The sequence below is a fragment of the Pelobates fuscus genome, chromosome 12 (assembly GCF_036172605.1).
Source record: "Pelobates fuscus isolate aPelFus1 chromosome 12, aPelFus1.pri, whole genome shotgun sequence".
Lineage (NCBI taxonomy): Eukaryota > Metazoa > Chordata > Amphibia > Anura > Pelobatidae > Pelobates > Pelobates fuscus.
In genome coordinates this window covers 65707144-65729293 of record NC_086328.1, presented here as the reverse complement: position 1 = coordinate 65729293, position 22150 = coordinate 65707144, and the positions used below count along the sequence as shown (strand labels likewise).

The 22150-nt window shown below is 44.2% G+C and overlaps 1 protein-coding gene across 1 annotated transcript in view; it reads right to left on the bottom strand.

The window, feature by feature from the left end:
- Window positions 1–22150, bottom strand: part of LTBP3 (latent transforming growth factor beta binding protein 3) — a 275491-nt gene that overhangs the window by 176452 nt on the left and 76889 nt on the right. The window contains exons 3-4 of the mRNA XM_063437804.1: window positions 21159–21376; window positions 1928–2030 (exon numbers count right to left, since the gene is read on the bottom strand). Coding sequence (XP_063293874.1) covers window positions 1928–2030; window positions 21159–21376 — 321 coding nt within the window. The remainder of the gene's footprint in view (window positions 1–1927; window positions 2031–21158; window positions 21377–22150) is intronic.

The following is a 22150-nucleotide window of genomic DNA, read 5'->3' as shown; positions in this document are numbered from 1 at the left end:
TATAGCTGATTTTCCCTCTAGACAAATATTCCTGACACTCTTTAACAGACAGTGACTATGTTAATGGACGATGCAAGCATATGATCCTCTATTACAGTATCATTGCTCATGCAAGTGTGCTCAAAGCCTGAAAATGAATTATGTGAATGGTATTTTTTCCACATATCCCAGATGCTGCATTGCATCCTAAGCATGGTTTTATTATTTAACGTTTTTAGATTGGCTACCTTTGAAGCTTTACATTACTTAGAGTGGATTACGTTTAAGCTGAAGGGCTTTTATTAAAAAAAAAATTATTAACCCTCTATTTTGAACTGCTATTGGGATTTTCTTTCCTAAAATGTGACACGAATTTTGTAGTGCATTTTCAAATTAAATTAAAAACGTAGACAGATACCTGCTGTTTTTATTCAGTGTACTGCTGAATCGCCTTGGTTTAAGCAAGGTTTTTATTCTTATTGTTAAAAATATTGTGTCCCTGAACAAAAACCCTCTGGCTTACAATGACCTGACAAGATTTATGAATTTATCCTTGGCAGCTTTGTTGAATCAACTTTTCTGCCACTTATATAGACAATGTCAAAATATCTCAGGTTTACCTGCACAATTATGATATACTGCTTGCATTCTAGAGTAGATATGTACTGATAAAACAACTGATTCAATGATAGACCACAACCACATCAGAAAAGTGAGTTTGTAAACAAGTTTGTATAAAGCATTTAGGGCAAGTGTGCCCCAGTTGTTATCCCAGATTTTGGGATATTTTTGAGTTGAAAGACTAGTTAGTCCTTAGAATAGATCAGCTACTGTGTTAGAAGAATTATTCTCATTAAAGTCTGCTTCACCTGGATGAAGGGCAGAATGAGTCATTCAACAGCTCGCCACATCTGAACTACATCACTGCTTGATATATTAGAGCATTGTGACCTTTTGAAGGTGTGATGCACATACGAATGACCACCAAATGGTATCTGATTTGTACAAATGACTGTGGCATTTATACTAAGTTTGAAGCCCATGCATGCAGTATAAATGTTATGGAAATGTATACTTTTTATATTCAAGGGGAACAGTTACTTCTCCTTAATTTACACTATAGAATACAAATGAAAACCATCTATAATTTATGTTAACATTTTTAAAGACACTGTGCTTTTTTAAAATGTATATAAAAGATTTATCACATTACTTCATAATCCAGAAAAAGGAAAAAAACAGAACATTACAGATGAAAAGGAGACATAGAAACATTGTTTAATTTCTCCCCTTCTCTGTGTGTATTCTCTATGCTGACTGACAATTTTAAAGGGCAAATATTATAACAATAATTGACAAATAGCTAAAATGAAAGTGCCCATATCCAAGATAAAGAGGTGTTGAATTCAATTTTAATTTTAAAATGTAATTTTATTTTTCACACCTAACCAATATTTATTTGTTAAATATAGGGATAAGTAACCATAATACTAAAATCTTGGGAAGTGACAATTCCTCTTTAAAAAAATTAAAATAATTATTTCAGTAAATGTTTACATAAAATACATTTCTCAAAGCTAACACAGAAATATCTCTTTATAATTATTCACCTACATACTCTAAAACATGGCATTGGTAAGTAGAGATGTCCCGAACAGTTTGCGGTGAACATAGCTTGTTCGCGGTCGCCGCGGCGGGCGAACATATGTGATGTTCGGTCCGCCCCCTGTTCGTCATGGAGGTGGGAGGGTCTGGGAGGGAGGGTCTGCTGCTGATTGGCTGGAATGTGTCTGCTGACTGTGAGGTACAGGGTCAAAGTTTACTCAATGATGACGAATAAGGGGCGGACCGAACATCGCATATGCGAATAGTTCCCGGCGAACTGTTCGGGACATCTCTATTGGTAAGTCTTTCTCCACAAAATTATTTATCTTATTAAGATACTTACATATTTGTGGACATTTGTGGCACTTGTGCTGTCCCCATGCAGTCCCAACGCTACCACAACAGTCTTCTTCCTTGGTCAGTCCTGGGAGAGGATTTGTGCCACACTGTGATAAAAAAAAAATTAACAAAAGCTATGAAAGAGGAAGGCTGGTTTGTTACCTACTGACACTAGTTGTTCATCTACTAATTCCACAGACACACAATATTAGATAAGGTGCAAATACAATGTACACTAGATACAAGATACACACAGGACACACAAGTACATGGAAATATAGAATATTTCCTCATGCTTCCTGAATTTCTTTTTCCTGGCTAAACCATGGCAGCATTACTGCAGGATAATAATAGGGGAGGGGACAATAAACAAATAATAATAAAAATAATAAAAAAAGATGGATTGAAAATTTCAATAGAAAAAAAATTATTATAGAATCATTAAAGGACCACTCTAGGCACCCAGACCACTTCAGCTTAATTAAGTGGTCTGGGTGCCAGGTCCCTCTAGGATTAACCCATTTTTTTTTATAAACATAGCAGTTTCAGAGAAACTGCTATGTTTATAAATGGGTTAATCCAGCCTCCAAATCCTCTAGTGGCTGTCTCACTGACAGCCGCTAGAGGCGCTTGCGTGCTTCTCACTGTGAAAATCACAGTGAGAGCACGCAAGCGTCCATAGGAAAGCATTGTAAATGCTTTCCTATGAGACTGGCTGAATGCGCGCGCAGCTCTTGCCGCGCAGCTCTTGCCGCGCATGCGCATTCAGCCGAAAGGGAGGATCGGAGGCGGAGAGGAGGAGGAGAGCTCCCCGCCCGGCGCTGGAATAAAGGTACGTTTTAACCCCTTCCTCACCATCCAGCCCAGCGGGAGGGGATCCCTGAGGGTGGGGGCACCCTCAGGGCACTATAGTGCCAGGAAAACGAGTATGTTTTCCTGGCACTATAGTGGTCCTTTAAGAGGCTAAAGACAAAATATTTCTACAAAATTGAAAAGATTTTTGGGCATGGGCATATAATACATAGTGCTTAAAGAACGGATTAGCCGATGACCATATAGCAGCTCTGAAGGTTTTCTCTATAGGAATGTTCGTTGTAGCTGCCCAAGATGAAGACAAGGATCTCGTGCAATGGACCCGTAAACCAGATGGGGACTTGGACGTCTCGAGCTTGATAAGCCTTGGATATCACCAAGACAATCCAACAACTCAATGTCGATGTAGATGCAGCAAGATCCTTGTTTTGTCACGAAAAGGTTTGAAGACTCTATTAATCAGCGGTCTTAGATAGATAAAGAGAGACATCTAGACACATCCAATGTGTGCAATCTGTCTTCCTCCTGATTAAAAGATGATTGATACAAGGATGGTAAGACAATTTATTCATTTAGATGAAAGTTATAGATTACTTTATGTCTGAACTCTGGGACCATGTGCAATTGTATCAGAATGGAAGACAGTAAAAGGTTCTTCTGCTGATAAGGCCTGAATTTCTGAAATCTATGTACTAGAGATTTTGGCAACCAACAAGAGACACTTGATGGTAAAATGCAAAACAATGCAAGGGTTCAAAAGGAGGCAAAGAGAGAGACTTTAAAGGGACACTATAGTCACCAGAACAACTACAGCTTATTGTATTTGTTCTAGTGAGTATAATCATTCCCTTCAGGCTTTTTGCAGTAAACACTGTCTTTTCAGAGAAAATGCAGTGTTTACATCGCAGCCTAGGAATAGCTCCACTGGCCACTGCACACTACAGCACTGCCATTCAGTGTCTTCACACTCTGCATGGAGACACTGAACTTTCCTTATTGAGATCCATCAGGGGCGGACTGACCGGTCGGGCACTTCGGACATGGTCCGAGGGCCCGGCCGGGAGGGGGGCCCGCCATCAGGGGGCCCGCCGCCCCTTTAAATGCTGCAGCCGCCTGAGCGCTCTCTTAAGAGCCTCAGGCGGCTGCAGCTTCTCACCTCCCCTCCCCTGTAGCTGCTGTGCGGTCCGCGGTGCCCGGCCGGAGTGATAGGAAGGTGCTCAGTGTGCACCTTCCTGTCAGTCCGGCCGGGTACAGGAAACAGAAGAGTTTCTGTTTCCTGTAACCGGCCGGACTGACAGGAAGGTGCACACTCAGTGTGCACTTTCCTATCACTCCGGCCGGCACTGCGGACCGCACAGCAGCTCGGCCACGCTACAGGGGAGCGGAGGTGAGAAGAAAGAGGGAGGGAGGAGGGGGGGGTGAGAAGAAAGAGGGAGGGAGGAGGGGGGTGAGAAGAAAGAGGGAGGGGGGTGAGAAGAAAGGGGGGAGAAGAAAGAGGGAGGGGGGAGAAGAAAGAGGGAGGGGGGAGAAGAAAGTGGGAGTGAGGGGGGGAGAAGAAAGTGGGAGTGGGGGGGTGAGAAGAAAGTGGGAGTGGGGGTGTGAGAAGAAAGTGGGAGTGGGGGGTGAGAAGAAAGAGGGAGTGGGGGTGAGTAGAAATAGGGAGTGGGGGGTGAGAAGAAATAGGGAGTGGGGGTGAGAAGAAAGAGGGAGGGGGGTGAGAAGAAAGAGGGGGGTGAGAAGAAAGAGGGAGGGGGGTGAGAAGAAAGAGGGAGGGGGGTGAGAAGAAAGAGGGAGGGGGGTGAGAAGAAAGAGGGAGGGGGTGAGAAGAGAAAGGGAGGGGGTAAGAAGAGAGGGGGGTAAGAAGAGAGAGGGAGGGGGTAAGAAGAGAGAGGGAGGGGGAGTAAGGAGAGAGAGGGGGGTAAGAAGAGAGGAGGGGGGAGTAAGAAGAGAGGGGGGAGTAAGGAGGGGGAGGGGGGAGTAAAAAGAGGAAGGGGGAGTAAGAAGAGGGGGAGGGGGGAGTAAGAAGAGGGGGGAGGGAAGAGTAAAAAGAGGGGGGAGGGGGGCAAGAAGAGGGGGGAGGGGGTAAGAAGAGAGGGAGGGGGTAGTAAGAAGAGGGAGAGGGGGGAGTAAGAAGAGGGGGGAGGGAAGAGTAAGAAGAGGGGGGAGTAAGAAGAGGGGGGTAAGAAGAGGGGGGAGGGAAGAGTAAGAAGAGGGGGGAGTAAGAAGAGGGGGGTAAGAAGAGGGGGAGGGGGGAGCAAAAAGAGGAAGGGGGAGTAAAAAGAGGAAGGGGAGTAAGAAGAGGGGGGAGGGGGGTAAGAAGAGGGGGAGGGGAGTAAGAAGAGGGGGTAGGGGGGAGTAAGAAGAGAGGGGAGGTGGGAAGGGGGTAAGAAGAGAGAGGGAGGGGGGGTAAGAAGAGAGGAGGGGGGGAGTAAGAAGAGAGGGGGGGAGTAAAGAGGGAGAGGGGGGAGTAAGAAGAGGGGGAGGGAAGAGTAAGAAGAGGGGGGTAAGAAGAGGGGGGAGGGAAGAGTAAGAAGAGGGGGGAGGGGGTAAGAAGAAGGGGGAGGGGGGTAAGAAGAGAGGGAGGGGGGAGTAAGAAGAGGGAGAGGGGGGAGTAAGAAGAGGGGGGAGGGAAGAGTAAGAAGAGGGGGAGTAAGAAGAGGGGGTAAGAAGAGGGGGGAGGGAAGAGTAAGAAGAGGGGGGAGTAAGAAGAGGGGGGTAAGAAGAGGGGTAGCAAAAAGAGGAAGGGGGAGTAAAAAGAGGAAGGGGGGAGTAAGAAGAGGGGGGAGGGGGGTAAGAAGAGGGGGAGGGGAGTAAGAAGAGGGGGTAGGGGGGAGTAAGAAGAGAGGGGAGGTGGGAAGGGGGTAAGAAGAGGGGGTAGGGGGGAGTAAGAAGAGAGGGGAGGGGGGAGTAAGAAGAGAGGGGAGGGGGTAAGAAGAGGGGGAGGGGGTAAGAAGAGGGGGAGGGGAGTAAGAAGAGGGGGAGAGTAAGAAGAGGGGTAAGAAGAGAGTGAGGGGGGAGTAAGAAGGGGGGTAAGAAGAGGGGGAGGGGGGAGTAAGAGGAGGGCAATTGCCCCCTCCCCTGTCCGCAGACACCGTGCGGGCGGCCTGCAGGGGAGGGAGGAAGAGAGGACCCGGGAGCTCAGTCTTCAGCTCCTCTGGGTCCATCTTGCTCGAGCACAGATCGTTGCCGCGGTTACCACGGCAACGTTACGGCTCTTGCGAGAGTAAACTCTAGCCCTGGAGCTACGGGCTAGAGTTCACTCTCAACACTGTGACCACCAGGGATTCCTGGTGGTCGCAGTGGTGAGAGTGAACTCTAGCCCCATAAACACACTGCCCCCACACACCATACACATTCACACACACACACCATACACATTTACACACATTGCCTCACACACACATACACTGCCCACCCATACACACACAGCCCCCCATACTAACATTGCCACACACATACACAGCCCCACACACCCTACACATTCCCACACTACACCCCCTCACACACATTGAACCTTTCACACACACTGCACCCCTAACACATTGCACCACTGCTCCTATACCCTACTACAGCCTCATATCCCAGCAGACCCCAGGTAAGTTGTCAAACTGTTCTTAAACGGTTTGACTACTTACTCTGAAAGGGGGGCCCGGCCCTCCTGGCACCATAACGACTACACAGAGCAGTAGTGGTTATTGTGCATGGATTATTTCTTTAAATAATCTACAAGTGCCCCAGTAGCCAGCAAGCCAGCCAGCCCACAGGCCGGCCAGCCAGCCAGCCAGCCCATAGGCCGGCCAGCCAGCCCACAGGTTGGCCAGTAGCCAGCCAGCCAGCCCACAGGCCACCAGTTAGGCTTACAGCCAGCAAGCCCACAGCCTGCCAACTGCAGCCAGCAAGCCACAGCCTGCCAGCCAGCAAGCCACAGCCTGCCAGCCGCAGCCAGCAAGCCCACAGCCTGCCGGCAGTAGCCAACAGCCTGCCAGCCGCAGCCAGCAAGCCCACAGCCTGCCGGCAGTAGCCAGCAAGCCCACAGCCTGCCAGCAAGCCCACAGCCTGCCAGCCGCAGCCAGTAAGCCCACAGCCTTCCAGCAAGCCCACAGACTGCCAGCCAGCAACAGTAATTAAGGTAAGAGGAGCCAACTTGGCCTAGGTATCAGCAAGCTATGTTGTGTTGCTATATTGTGAATAGGAACCAGAGTGTTGGAGAGACCCCCCTCCAGGCCCCATTAGACTCCATTGTAGTCTCTAATGGGACCTGGAGGAAATTCTTTCTAACACACTCTCTAAAGGACACTGAGATAGCCTCTGCTAGAATGCTCCCCCCCTCCATGGCCCATTAGCCCTCAATTGTAATCTCTACTGGGGCCTGGAGGCGACTGTTTCCAGCAGGGACACTGAGATGGCCTCTGTTAGAAAGACCCCCTTCCAAGCCTATTAGACTCCATTGTAGTCTCTAATAGGGCCTGGAGGGGATTCTTTCTAACACACTCTCTAAAGGACACTGAGATAGCCTCTGCTAGAAAGACCCCCTTCCATGGCCCATTAGCCCTCAATTGTAGTCTCTACTGGGGCCTCAAAGGGATTATTGCACTTTTGTTCCTTGTGTCTAAAGATTGTGTAGGGTGTGGCTGGAGGCGGTGCATGGAGGCGGGACATGGGTGGCGCTTGCTGCGGAGTATGGGTGGGGCCTGTAAGGTGGCCCTTGATTTATTTTGCCCGGGGGCCCTGAGGGTTCTCAGTCCGCCCCTGAGATCCATTGATTCAATGCATCTCTATGAGGATGCAATGCATCTCTATGAGCACTCAATTGTAGTCTCTACTTGGGCCTCAAAGGGATTATTGCACTTTTGTTCCTTGTGTCTAAAGATTGTGTAGGGTGTGGCTGGAGGCGGTGCATGGAGGCGGGACATGGGTGGCGCTTGCTGCGGAGTATGGGTGGGGCCTGTAAGGTGGCCCTTGATTTATTTTGCCCGGGGGCCCTGAGGGTTCTCAGTCCGCCCCTGAGATCCATTGATTCAATGCATCTCTATGAGGAGATGCTGATTGTCTAGGACTATGCTTGGCTTGTGCTGGATCTGCCCCTGATCTGCCTCCTTGACAGTCTCAGCCAGTCCTATGGGAAAGCATTGTGACTGGCTCAAAACACTCAATGATCCTTTTAATACATGACAATACTTTACTGGCATTAGTAACTGCTGATTGATATTGGATATTGTCTCCTAGTTTGTTGTCTATAACAATTCCCACATTCTTCTTGTGTTGCTTTACCATTTGGCTGTTAAGTTGCATGTGCATTACCCACCTACAAATGCATAATTTTCCATTCATCTACATTAAATTTTATCTGTCATAATACCTCTGGATTGCCCGTATGGGTGGGATCAGTCTGACATGTAATAGGTTCACTTTGTGTTCACTTTAATGGCACAAGTACTAGCACAAGCACAAAACTAGTTTGAGACCTGAGCGGGGATTTACCAAAGTTTTGTGTTTCTATTATCGTTTTTCCATTCTCGGTGTTCTCATATTCTCTGGTTTTCTTGCAATGCATTTATTTTAGGCTCTCCCTAAGTTAAAAGGTTAATGCAGATATAGACCCCATGCTCACTGTGCCTAGAATGGTATTAGCTATATCTTGCTTACGAGGTCCAGTGAAAACCAAAATGATTGCCCGGGTATCTGTCATGCAGTGTAAACTTCCCCCCAGCATGTTGCATCTGGACTGCCCTTGTGGGCAGGAGCAGTCTGATGATGTGCAAATGGTATAGATTCCCTCTGTAATGGCACAAGTGAGCAAAAACTATTTTGAGATCTGTGCAGGAATTTACTGAAGGGAAGCTATTGAGCTTTTGCCTGTTCTCATATTCTCAGTTTTTGTAGATAAGTAATATCCTGCTCTTTCTGTATTATTCGTCCTAGTTGTGTGTCATCTAAAAACACTGACACATGCCTTTTAATGCCTATTTAAAGATAAATTATAAATAGGTTGAATAGAAGCAGTCCCAGAACAGAACCGTGAGAGATACCACTTACCATTAAAGACAACTCTCAGTACTCTATTTTTAAGCCAAAGTTTTACCCAAGAGCAAGAAGTTTCAAATATCTTTGCAAAATCTAAATAGATCACATCAACTTCAACATCCTGATCATAGAATGCAGTTAGTTTGACATGATCTATGGTTCATAAAACCATGCTGATTTTTGCTAATGACTTTGTTGTCCTCAATGAATTCCTGAATAGTATCTCTCGTGATATCCCTATTAAAAGGAAACAATAGTGCCAGGAAAACAAAGTTATTTTCTTACTGTATGTTACCAGAGTCTGGCTTCTTGCTGTTTAGCATACATACTCATAGTATGGAGATTGGGGGCATGTGGAAAATCTAAAACCTCCCTTGCTTTAATCTGGGGGTCATAGTCTTTTATTTATTTATTTTTAATGTCTCAGCGGGTCAGTCACTAAAAAAGGGTCATATTGTTTACTTTGCTCATTTTTTGCAGGATTTTTCTCAAACCGCTAACCCGTTTATTGGGTTTGGCTCCTGGAACTTCATCTAGCATTAAATCCAGTCAAAATTCGATAAAATTATTAGCTGAAAGCAGTTGATAATTTTTTACGTGGTTTAGCCAATAATATTAAATCGAGGCCATGGTTACAAATGCTCTCATTATCTATCTGATAGTAAAGAATCTATGCTGAAGTTCGCCTAAACAATAAGATAAGAATAAGAATGTCCAGCACAACTTTCAAGTCCACAGCTCCTTTATTAAGGTGCCAAAGAAAAAAAGGTGATGTTTCGGCCACACACAGCCTTTCCGTTTTTGAAAAAGGCTGTGTGTTGCCGAAACGTCAACCTTTTTCTTTGGCACCTTACTAAAGGATCTGTGGACTTAAAGGTTTGTGCTGGACATTCCTATTCTTTCTCTATAATTGTTGTCTGGGGGCAGAACCAGGGCCGTGCTCCCTAAAGTGACCAGAATCTTCATTGTTTATTTTACTGTCTAAGCAATCTGGCAGGCATGGTCAGATATAGTCAAATAATGATCTGGCAGTACTGTAATGCCAAACAGTGATGGACCCACACATACTCCTCCTAAATTGCCTGCTTTTATGGCATCAATAGCAGACATGCGTAGAAGTTTTGTATCTTTTTTTCTATCTTATGCATGAATTAATAATGCAGTGGCACACATCTGGCCAAGATGAAGTGAAACAGTCAATAGCCTAATTACATTTATTACCCTACAAACCTGAGACAGGGCTGTAATTCCCAAGTGGGTCGTATATTTTTTTTAAGTACATAAAATCAGTAACAGAAAATCTGTGCTATTTTGTATGAATGGTGGTTCTTCCGAATTCCTTAAATCCAAAACGCCATATGAATGAATCATGAAACAAACAAAAGGCATGAACAGTTAATTTGTTTAGCAATTGGAAGTTCTGCCTCTGAACCGCCCCCCTACCCTCCCACCCCCCCCAAAAAAGAAGATGATTGTGGACAGCCACTAAATGTAGATTTGATTTGCAAATCTAGAGGTGACCAAAAGAGGTGAAAAAAGGTGGAGCAGTAAAAAAAAAAAATCTATATTTATATATTATATATTAAATATTTGTAGACTTTGGCAAGTACATCTGTAAGAACACTGTGTTCTGAAAACAGCACTTGCCCATTAATTAAATCAGCAGGAGGTTATTGTGGACCATCTCACCTTGCAACATTCATACTATGATCTTCTCAATCTACATATTTTAGATTTGCTGCACACTGCACAAAGGTGCTTGTTGCTAGTGACATAAGTATGTTTGCATTTACATCAGTGAATTTGCAGTTTATCAACTCAACTGAGGAATTATGCCTGTTGAAATAACTTAAACTATAATCTACACAAGCATAATAGAGGTTTATGGTGACTGTCCTTTTAAATTGGTTGCTTTTCTTCTTCCTTTGTGCTGGGTGTGTAGTTATAGTATGCTCATGGAATGTTGTAAGTCCAAAGCAAGGCACTGGAGCATAAACAATTCATTCCCTGCCACATGTAAAATAAGAAACCTGCAGGCAGGCTTTACTGCAGACTACAAAAGAATGTTCTAAACAAACTTACTATATCCACCAAGCAAGGAAGTGTGGAAAAATGACAAGGGAATTGAAAATGTTGTGCTACAAGAACCAAACTGAAAAATATATCGGTCTACATTATATGTTTTATAAGATATACGTTTTAGTCAGTTATTTTTGTCTACATGTAACATTTTATCACATGACAGGAGGCTTCATATTTTGCATAATCTTCCTTTACTATTCCATAGCAGCAAAGACATATAGAGAGAAAAAGAAACCAATCAGAGACAGGCAGAGAGTATAAGATACACCTTCCACTGAGTCTCTTCCTCTTTCTTTGCTGCTCCATCACAAGTCAGGTCAGAATATTGTGTCTACACTTTGTTGGCTTGTCTTGTTATATTTACTTAAGTTTACTTATTTACTTGATTGATTTATTTTCTTACTGTATATGTATTTATGTAGGGTTTTATCTGATAGTGGGAACGCAGTTTTTTTGTTTTGTAGGGTATAGACTTGGGATATCTGTGTACCTACTTTATCCCTTTTATTCCCTGTCAGTTTTTTTTGTTTATCTTACAGTTTATGTCAGTATATGATACTGATTTCATTATTGGAGGGCAGAGGCGTAACTAGAAACCATGGGGCCCCAGCGCGAAAATTGCCCTGGGGGCCCCTCCTGTACATCAACACCCCCCTCCCCGCCACCCTCTTCCCAAACGTCTATCGTCCCCCTCCACCCCCCACATGCAAACAGATACACATGTAAACACACACATACAGGCACACACACATACATACAAACAAACACACATACACACACAGACAGACACACACACACATACAGACATACAGACACACAGACAGACACACATACATACAGTGTCAGAAATAATAAATACTTACCTTGCTCACGGCAGACCACTACCCCACCTCCTTCCGTCCTGGTCCCCAGCGTGTGTGGCATTCATAGAGACGTCAGCCGTTGCGGTTCCGGTTTTAATGGGGATATAGCCTTTGCCCACATTAAAGATGGCGCTTACATGCGTGCGACGTCACGTCATAGACGTGCACGCACGTTTTGGGGTCAGAGGCCACATACAGCCAATTACAGCTTTATTTAAACCCACATTGCCTTTTGATCAGTTCCCTGTCATGGTTTCCCTTTGCTGGTTATCCGAGAGTGTGTTCCTGATCGTATTATTCTGTTTTTTGATTTTGGCTTAATTTTTACTTCCCTGATTTCTGGTATTCTTGACTTTTGGCTTTCCCTCATCGTTGTGTCTCATTCTGTATCCCTGACCTCGGCAAGGATCTTGGACGTAAAAACCCAAGGGCAGAGTACAGAATATTTGATAGAGTCCTAACCTCAACATCTGAGGAAAGGGATTTAGGGGTGATTATTTCTGATGACTTAAAGGTAGGCAGACAATGTAATAGGGCAGCAGGAAATGCTAGCAGAATGCTTGGTTGTATAGGGAGAGGTATTAGCAGTAGAAAGAGGGAAGTGCTCATGCCATTGTACAGAACACTGGTGAGACCTCACTTGGAGTATTGTACGCAGTACTGGAGACCATATCTTTAGAAGGATATTGATACCTTAGAGATAGTTCAGAGAAGGGCTACTAAACTGGTTCATGGATTGCAGGATAAAACTTACCAGGAAAGGTTAAAGGATCTTAACATGTATAGCTTGGAGGAAAGACGAGACAGGGGGGATAGATAGAAACATTTAAATACATAAAGGGAATCAACACAGTAAAGGAGGAGACTATATTTAAAAGAATAAAAACTACCACAACAAGAGGACATAGTCTTAAATTAGAGGGACAAAGGATTAAAAATAATATCAGGAAGTATTACTTTACTGAGAATGTAGTGGATGCATGGGATAGCCTTCCAGCTGAAGTGGTAGAGGTTAACACAGTAAAGGAGTTTAAGCATGCGTGGGATAGGCATAAGGCTATCCTAACTATAAGATAAGGCCAGGGACTAATGAAAGTATTTAGAAAATTGGGCAGACTAGATGGGCCGAATGGTTCTTATCTGCCGTCACATTCTATGTTTCTATGTTTCTATGTTTGTATAAGTATTTTGACTATTCTTAGGTACGTTAAGTCTGGCCATTCTAAGGTCTGGTTAGACTTTTTCCTTAGTCCTAAGTGTGATACTATTTCTGTGTGCTGCATCAACTAGTAATCCTGACATACAGACACACAGGCAGATATACACACACATACATACACACAGACAAACATACAGACAGACATACACACACATAGACAGACATAAACACACATACACACAGACAGACACACACAAACATACACACACACACAGACATACACACACATACAGACACACACAGACATACACACACATACAGAAACACAGACATACACACAACTCACAGACAGACAGACATACACACATACAGACATACACACACAGACAGACACACAGAGAGACATACACTCACATACAGACACACATACCTTTTTCCTGGGGTCCAGTGGTGGCTCAGGCTGATGGGAGTCAGAGTTCCCTCCTTCCTCCTGCGCGGCTCCCAGTGGTTGCTACTGGGATGAAGTGACCGGGGCAGTCACTTCCTCCCAGCCTCTGACATCATCAGAGGGGGCCCGGTCGCACTCTTAAAGCGCTGACCGGGCCCCCTGGAATTACGTAGCATGGGCCACTGCCGCATTACTCAGCTGGCGGGACTCGCGGCGGGAACCGCGGTAGTTTCGCCACTGTTGGAGGGTGAGCCCCTTTCATTATCACAGCCCAATGTGGATATTGATACTATTTTCATTATTATAGGGTGAGTCCCTCTCAAATGTTCTCCTTGTGGCTACGCTCGCCACTCTATAGGCACTCTGTATCTTATGAAATGTCAACACTGACTCCAACTCAATATGTGAGTCCTGGGGTTCAACATCGACTCCCTGTCATGTACACTCAGACTTCCAACTATCACAGTCGTTGCAATATGCAAGGAAATATGGAAGATACTACGTTGGGATTCGATCCCATTCAGGCTGCTGGCACGGATCGTAGGACTACTATCCTCCTCCATCCAGGCAATCTTCCCAGGTCCCGGCACTCTCGGGCCATGTAACACCTAACAGCTGAGCTCATTTCCTCAGGAAAACCCCCACTTATGGCCAGCTGGTGCCCATGACGATCACCGCAAAGTGTTCCTGCTGAAAACAGTTCCATAGAATCGCAGCTAAGTGCCGCTGGGGGACCGACCGTGAACCACAAAGTTTTCTCGTAGAAAATAGTTTTAGGGCATTCACGGCTAAGTCCCTCTGAAGTCTATTTGCGGTTTTGGTCCATGTGAATGGACCAAACGGAGCTAGCGTTCGGTTCTATGGAACCAGGGGAACCAGGCAGTGGTGTATTTACCGCAAGGCTGACAAGGCATTTGCCATGGGAAGCACTTTCTGGGGGCCGGCAAAAAAAGCCGCCCTCTGATCGCCCTGGCAAATGCCTTGCCAGCCTCTTGTCCTGGGGAGCCCAGGAGCTGGCCGGCTAGCCACCTCAGGACTCCCCAGGCTGGCAACAGTGGCTTTCTTGGCAGGCGGCGAGGGAGCACTGATCCTCCTGTTCAGCTTCCTTGAGCGCACAGCAGTGATACTGGAGCCGGAATATGACGTCACTCCGGCCCGGCATCATTACGCGACACGCCCAGCCGCCCCGCTGGACCCCAGGGAAAACAAGAATCCACCACAGCACTCCCAAAGGTATGGAGGCTGGGGGGATCGAATTTTTTATAAGATAAAAAAAAGGTGAGTGTGTTTTTGTGTATGTCTGTTAGTTAGTGTGTGTGTGTCTGTTAGGGAGTGTGTGTGTCTGTTAGTGAGTGTGTTACTATGTGTGTGTGTCTGTTAGTGAGTGTGTTAGTATGTGTGTGTCTGTTAGTGAGTGTGTTAGTGTGTGTCTGTTAGTGAGAGTGTATGTGTGTCTGTTAGTGTGTGTGTGTCTGTTAGTGAGTGTGTGTGTCTGTTAGTGACTGTATGTGTCTGTTAGTGAGTGTATGTGTGTCTGTTAGTGATTGTGTATGTGTATTTACAACGCGGTGCGGGTGGAAGAGGGAGGGGGTGCCTGAGTTTTGTCATGCCTAGGGCAGCACAAAACCAGGATACATTACTGGTACCAGGAGGAATAAAATATGGGTCTTTACATTTGCTGACATAGTTTTTGGAAGGAGGCTGGCAAGCAGGCCTCTCCAAAAGCCTGTGGCGAGTTTCTGTTCGCCGAAGTTCTCTAAACTAAACTAAAGCCATAACATTTAGCTTTGCATCACATTTTTGTGACCTTACTTGTTTGTTATGGAAAAGGCACTGTAAGCACCATAACAACAACAACAGATAATTTTAGTGGTTATGGTGCTCTGGATCTATAGGTACAGTCACTAGATTTCTGTTACACTTTTGGAGTAGTTTGGCAATAAAAATTGAATCTCTCTGGAACCCATAGCTTCTGTCTTCTGCAGCCACTCTGCATCTGAGTGGCAATGTTAGGCTGCAAGAGCTGGGTTAACCTATATTTTACAAGAACTGATTAATCGGACCAATTTACAAACATAATTTAGAAGTTAGTTGAACAAATGTTTGTGTATGTTGCATAAACACAAATTGCCTCACACTGCACCCCATCCCCTTTTGTTAGAGAAATGTATTCAAACACACACATGGACACACATATATATAAACATACACAGACAGGCCGCGGCATGCTCCATAGATAAAGCCAATTCTCTGGAGCAATCACTGGTGATAGCTGGGGGATTGATACTTCTAGACATGGATAGCGCCACCCAATGTCTAGAAGGGTCAGGTGTCGGAAAACTACTGAGGCAAAGTAGTCCCTACTTTGTCTTAGTACATCTTTTGATTGGGTTGGAATTTCAGTGAAATGACAAAACAGTCTATATAAGTATTTCATAAAGATTCTAAATTTCTGAAATACTTATTTTGGGGTGGGTAGTTGTTACAGTGCCGCTTTTAAAGTGGCCGCTTATGTTTAAATAGCCCCTAGATTAATCTAAACTTAGGAATACATACATTCCCAATGTTAGAGTGTTCCTTTAAATGTTTTTCTTACTTACTCTGATGGAGTGTGAGAGCACTCTTGGCACCATAAACACATTTTGACTGTTTCTTTTTTTGACAGGAAACAATGTTTTTCCTACCAGTTCCTATTCTGTTAGCTGCAATAGATTTCAACATAACTCTCAATTAGCAAATCACCACAGTCACCCTCCATAGTAACCTCCCCTATAGACACATATAGCCACCTTCACACATAGTCATCCCACCACACACAGGTCACCCCCTTACAGTCACCCTCATACACACACAGCCACCCGAACCTCACAGTTACACACAGGTTCACCTTAAACACAATGCTCCCCTACACTCATAAGAAAATAAAGAGTTGCACACTCACACACATAGATATACATGCCGGACACATTCATGGATACACATACACTGCCAAATACACACTCAGGCACATAAACATACAGAGTGCCAGACACAAACACCAATATCTGAAATACACTACCGGGCACACTCAATCAAGAACACATACTGTCTGAATCCGTCATTGTGAGTATGTGTGTGTTAGTGTCTTTGTGTGTTTTGTATGTGTGCACATACACAGGTAGGGATACATGTTAATGTCACATATTCATAAATGCTTTTCTGTCCAACCAAAATGTTTGTTTTGTTTTTATTAAATAATGTATTATCTATGAATTCTGAAACTAATAATAAATACAAACAGTGATTCTTGTAAATCACTTGGTAGTGAAGGGGCTAATGGTGGACTTTAAGCAACATATTCACTACAGACCATTGGCTCGTAGTTCTGTTGGTGCCATTCTCTGGTTTTTTTTTCTCTCTCAAGCCATCTTACAGAATTCACTTGTCTCTAATAACACTGATAATGTGAAAATCACACACATCATATCATATTAGTGCAGTTGAAGAGGAGATGGGCTAAGAGTTCCAGGGAGATTCCTATAACTTATCAATTACGTAGAAACATAGAATGTGATTTAACAAAAATTTTGGGATTGGCACCCATAGACTTACAGCACCATAGTGACTACAATAAGCTCTAGCAGTTATGATGCTTAGAATGCCCATTTTAAATATAGAAATATCAAGCCCTACAAACCGAACAGAACGTGTAATGATTTTCAGCGAGTATAAAGAATAGCATAATAGTATGGAGAGACAGTCTGTAACAAATGCAATTGACATGAAACTCAAAATAGACACAACATGAAAAGACCTACGGCATGACAAATAAACAACATTCACTATGAGGTTTTTTTTCAGATGAACTGTGAATCTTAAAGTTCACAGAAGGAATGAGAGACACATGAAATGTGAAGGTCTCTACTTCTATAAGTCACAGATGCCTTAAATGTATAAATCACACTGAATGAGGAGGGTGCCCCTTGGATATGTGCTACATGATAGTGTGTGCAATAATACTTGTTTCTCTGTTCCTCCATTGCAAAACTTGGGAGGAATCATCTGTCTGACATGCTTTGAATGCTCATGTTGCAGACAGGGGAGGCCTGGCTATATATATATATATATATATATATATATATATAAACCTTCCACTATACATTATATGTATATGTATGTATATGTATATATATATATATATATATATATATATATACTTGGCACCGGATAATTACACCTTTTTTAGTTGGAGTGCAAGAGATTCATTTTTTGCTATATATATATAACTATCTGTCTCAGCACCATACTATATTATGTAACTAAACTACCGGTATATCATTTTATGATTATTGTATTCCAGTTAATGCAGTATTAGTATAAAAAATGTAATATAATATTAAGAAAGGGAGTGCAGTGCTAAGGAGAACCAACAGGGGAGCCAGGGACAGCTGTAGGATGGCAACCTGGACACTGTGTCTAACAATGGTGAGATCTACAGCTATGTATGTGTAACTGTGTTCAGGGTTATTCACTAAAGTTAGAATTCAGAGTGAATTTCAAACTTAAGACGAACTGGAATCATAGTGGACCTAGAGAATATAGGCCTTAAATTTGAAAATCACTTTGAATTCAAACTTTAAGAAATAACCCTGTGTGTTTGTATGACTGTGAATGCATGTCTATATGCGTGTATTTGTGATTGTACTTGCAATGGTGGATCTGGGAATGTGTCTATCCTGTGTGCATCTGCATGATTGTCAACATAAATGATTTTAAGCATGTTTTTTGTGTATTTGTATTGTGTTTGCATCAATATTATGTGCATAGGCGTGCGCAGCCTATTGCATTAGGGTGTGCACCCTAAAGCACAAGAACACGCCGCATATATATATGTATGTATGTATATATATATATACACACATATAAAAATAATGAAATAAGGCTTGCACTCACGGTCTTTAAAGTTAAAAGGTTTCTTCTTTATTCCAAAAGTTTAAAACATGAAATTTGTCATCAACGTTTCAGCCATCGTCCGTGGCTTTCATCAGGATCAGTTCAGCTGAACTGATCCTGATGAAAGCCACGGACGATGGCTGAAACGTTGATGCCAAATTTCATGTTTTAAACTTTTGGAATAAAGAAGAAACCTTTTAACTTTAAAGACCGTGAGTGCAAGCCTTATTTCATTATTTTTATAATATTTGGCTATGGCTTTATTGCACCCGGCAATGTTTTGCATTTGAAAGTGTGTGTGCAGGGTACCAGAGGAAGCTATATACACACACACATACACTGCTGTGTGTGTGTGCTGTGTGAGGGTGCTGTTAGTGTGATGTATGTGTGCTGGTAGTGTGCTATGTGGGTGAGGGTGTTTGTGTGTGTGTGTGTGTGCGCGCTTGTGAGGGTGCAGTCAGGGCCGGACTGGGGATACAAAGCAGCCCTGGAAAAAAAAAATCTATGCCAGCCCCATAAGTCATTGCCCCATATATTGCCGTATGTAATATGTAAGGCAATGTCTTGCCACCCCAGATGGTTGAGTAATATATATATATATATATATTTCTTTTTCTAATATACAATATTGGTCCTTTTAATTTAATAATACATTACGCATACTCACATGCAGTGTTTACATTGCTTCCTAGTGACACCTCTAGTGATAGTCACTCAGACAGTCACTAGAGGTGCTTCCTGTGTCAGTGCTGCACAGCGTGATTGCACAGTGTGAGGCACCTTTGCAGCCAATCCTATGGCAGAGCATTGGATTGGCTCAGATCATCATACTTGATGATCTCAGCCATAGAGGCAGGGCCAGTCGAGGGGAGACCAGCACGGCGTGGGGAGAAAAAAAAAAGTAAAAACACTTTTTAAATACACACAGACACACAGATACACCATGACACAGACACACAATGACACAGACACACACACAATGACACCGACACACACACCATGACACCGACACACACACCATGACACAGACACACACAATGACACAGACACACACAATGACACAGACACACACACACGATACAGACACACACACACACACACACACACACAATGACAGACACACACACACCATGACACAAACACACACACACACACCATGACACAGACACACAATGACACAGACACACACACCATGACACAGACACACACACACACCATGACACAGACACACACACACACACACACACAATGACACAGACACACACATAATGACACACACACACATAATGACACAGACACACACAATGACACAGACACACACACAATGACACAGACACACACACAATGACACACACACACAATGACACAGACACACACACAATGACACACACACACAATGACACAGACACACACACAATGACACACACACAATGACACAGACACACACACAATGACACAGACACACACACCATGACACAGACACACACACCATGACACAGACACAGACACAGACACACACTCACACTGACACTGACAGAATTACATATTTTACCTGTTGGTGACCGGCTGGGTGGGCTAGTGGACGCAGGGGGAGGTCTTCTGCTGGCCGCTGGCTGGGGAGGTCTGTCTCTGCTCCCTCGCCCTCGCGCGCTAGCAAGAGACCGGCGCCGGAATATGACGTCATATTCCGGCCCCGGTCTCATTAAGCTGCGCGCGAGGGCGGGGGAGCAGAGACAGAAGAGCCTGCTCCCCCTGCGGCCACCAGCAGACCTCCCCAGCCAGCGGCCCACCGGGAAATTTCCCGGTATCCCGGTGGGCCAGTCCGGCCCTGGGTGCAGTTAATGCTGTGGGGTGTGTGTGTTGGTGTTGTATGTGTGTGGGTGCTGTATGTGTGTAGGTGCTGTGTATGTGTGTGGGTGCTGTATGTGTGTGGGTGCTGTATGTGTGTGGGTGCTGTATGTGTGCAGGTGCTGTGTGTGTGTTTGGGTGCTGTGTATGTGTGTGGGTGCTGTATGTGTGTAGGTGCTGTGTATGTGTGTAGGTGCTGTGTGTGTGTTGTATGTGTGTAGGTGCTGTATGTGTGTGTGTGTAGGTGCTGTATGTGCGTAGGTGCTGTATGTGCGTAGGTGCTGTGTGTGTGTAGGTGCTGTATGTGTGTGGGTGATTGTCGGGGTGGAGGTGGGGGTACATTACTTAATATCCCCCCTCCCTTCTTACTTTATGTAGCTATGGGGGATTCTTGTTCCTTGCTGCTTTCCCTGGTGGTCCAGTGGAGGTGGGGGCAGATTAGTTAATATCCCCCCCCCCTTACCTTATGCCAGGGAGGAGGGATCTTTCCTTGCTGCTTTCCCTGGTGGTCCAGTGGTGAGTGAACTCTAGCCCCGCAGGGCTAGAGTTTACTCACGCGAGATCTGAGCGTTGCCGCAGCAACGCTCAGATCTCGCGAGAGGAACCCGGCGGAGCTGCTGGCAAGTGCTCCCCGGGTCCTCTCCTGCCTCCCTCCCTGCATGTGGGTCGATGGGGAGGGAGGCTGAGAGCAGAGCCGGCGCTCAGATAGCACCGGCTCTGCATGGACCGACAGGGGGGATCCTGAGATATCCCCTGCCGGTCTCTATCCAGAGGCACACCCCGTGCGCACGCCTATGATTATGTGTGTACTTGTGTTTTGTGTATGAGAATTTGTTAAATTTTTTACAAAATTTGTTAAATGTTAGCAGATATGGGTAAGATCATGTACATGGATAGTTTGGGTTATCAAGTGCTATAGAAGTATTGGTAATATTAAATATTATAGGTTCTAGTAAAATATTATCTTTAATATGATAATGCAAAACAAATTCACAAAGTTCAGCTTGATTTGTATTTGTTATCTTCAAAGCACAACTAATTATTCAAAACTTGTATTTGTACTCACTGCTTGCTTTGGTAGAGTGTCTTGAAAACAACGTCCCAAAGGCTTGTATGTGATAGGTCTGGAAGGTGCAGGCTTGTTTCCTTCAGGGTGAAAAAGAAGATGTTGGCCTCCTCCTCTAGGTATCCCTTCAGCCCCCAAACCATCAATCCGATGAATTTGAATGGATGCATTGGGAGGGTGGTGAACTCTGACATTGAGCAGAGGTGGAAGAACCTGGACTGGAGAGCAGAGTGGCAGAGTGAAGATGCATCAACAATACATTTTAAATCCATTCTGTCCACACTGACATTAAGAAGTGGTGGAAAAACCTGGACTGGAGAACAGAGTTGCATAGTGAAGGCATATCAGCAATACATTTTAAGTAAATTCTGTTAACTCTGACATTTAAAAAAGAGGTGGAAGAACCTGTACTGGAATACAGAGTTGCATAGGGAAGACATTGCAAAAATAATTTTTTTGTCTATTCCGTTCTTTCCATTTATTATCCCCTATGTGTAAAGATGATAATCTTTGTTAAAAATGAGAAGGATATTGATACTTTGAAAAGAGTTCAGCGAAGGGCTACTAAACTGGTTAAAAGGATCTTAACATGTATAGCTTTCAGGAAAGACGAGACAGGGGGATATGACAGAAACATTTAAATACATAAAGGGAATCAACACAGTAAAGGAGGAAAATACTAAAAAAGGACAAGTGAATATACAGGCGCTAATAATACTTGTCCTCTGGATAAATTTATAAGACTTAACACAATATTCTTGGAAAAAAGCAGCACCTTAAACAGTGGTATAGCTCATAACAACACACAATGAATACAAAAAATCTATATATAGGTGCGCCCCCGGAAGTCTTTGGTTGCGTCAACTCGGTTACTTAGGTGAAGGAAGCCGGCCTTTTACTGTAAAGTACCTGAACTGTTACATTGCATATACAAGGAGGAAATTTGGAGGAAGCTGTTATGAAATATTCTGTGCAATAAATTTAAGAAGTGG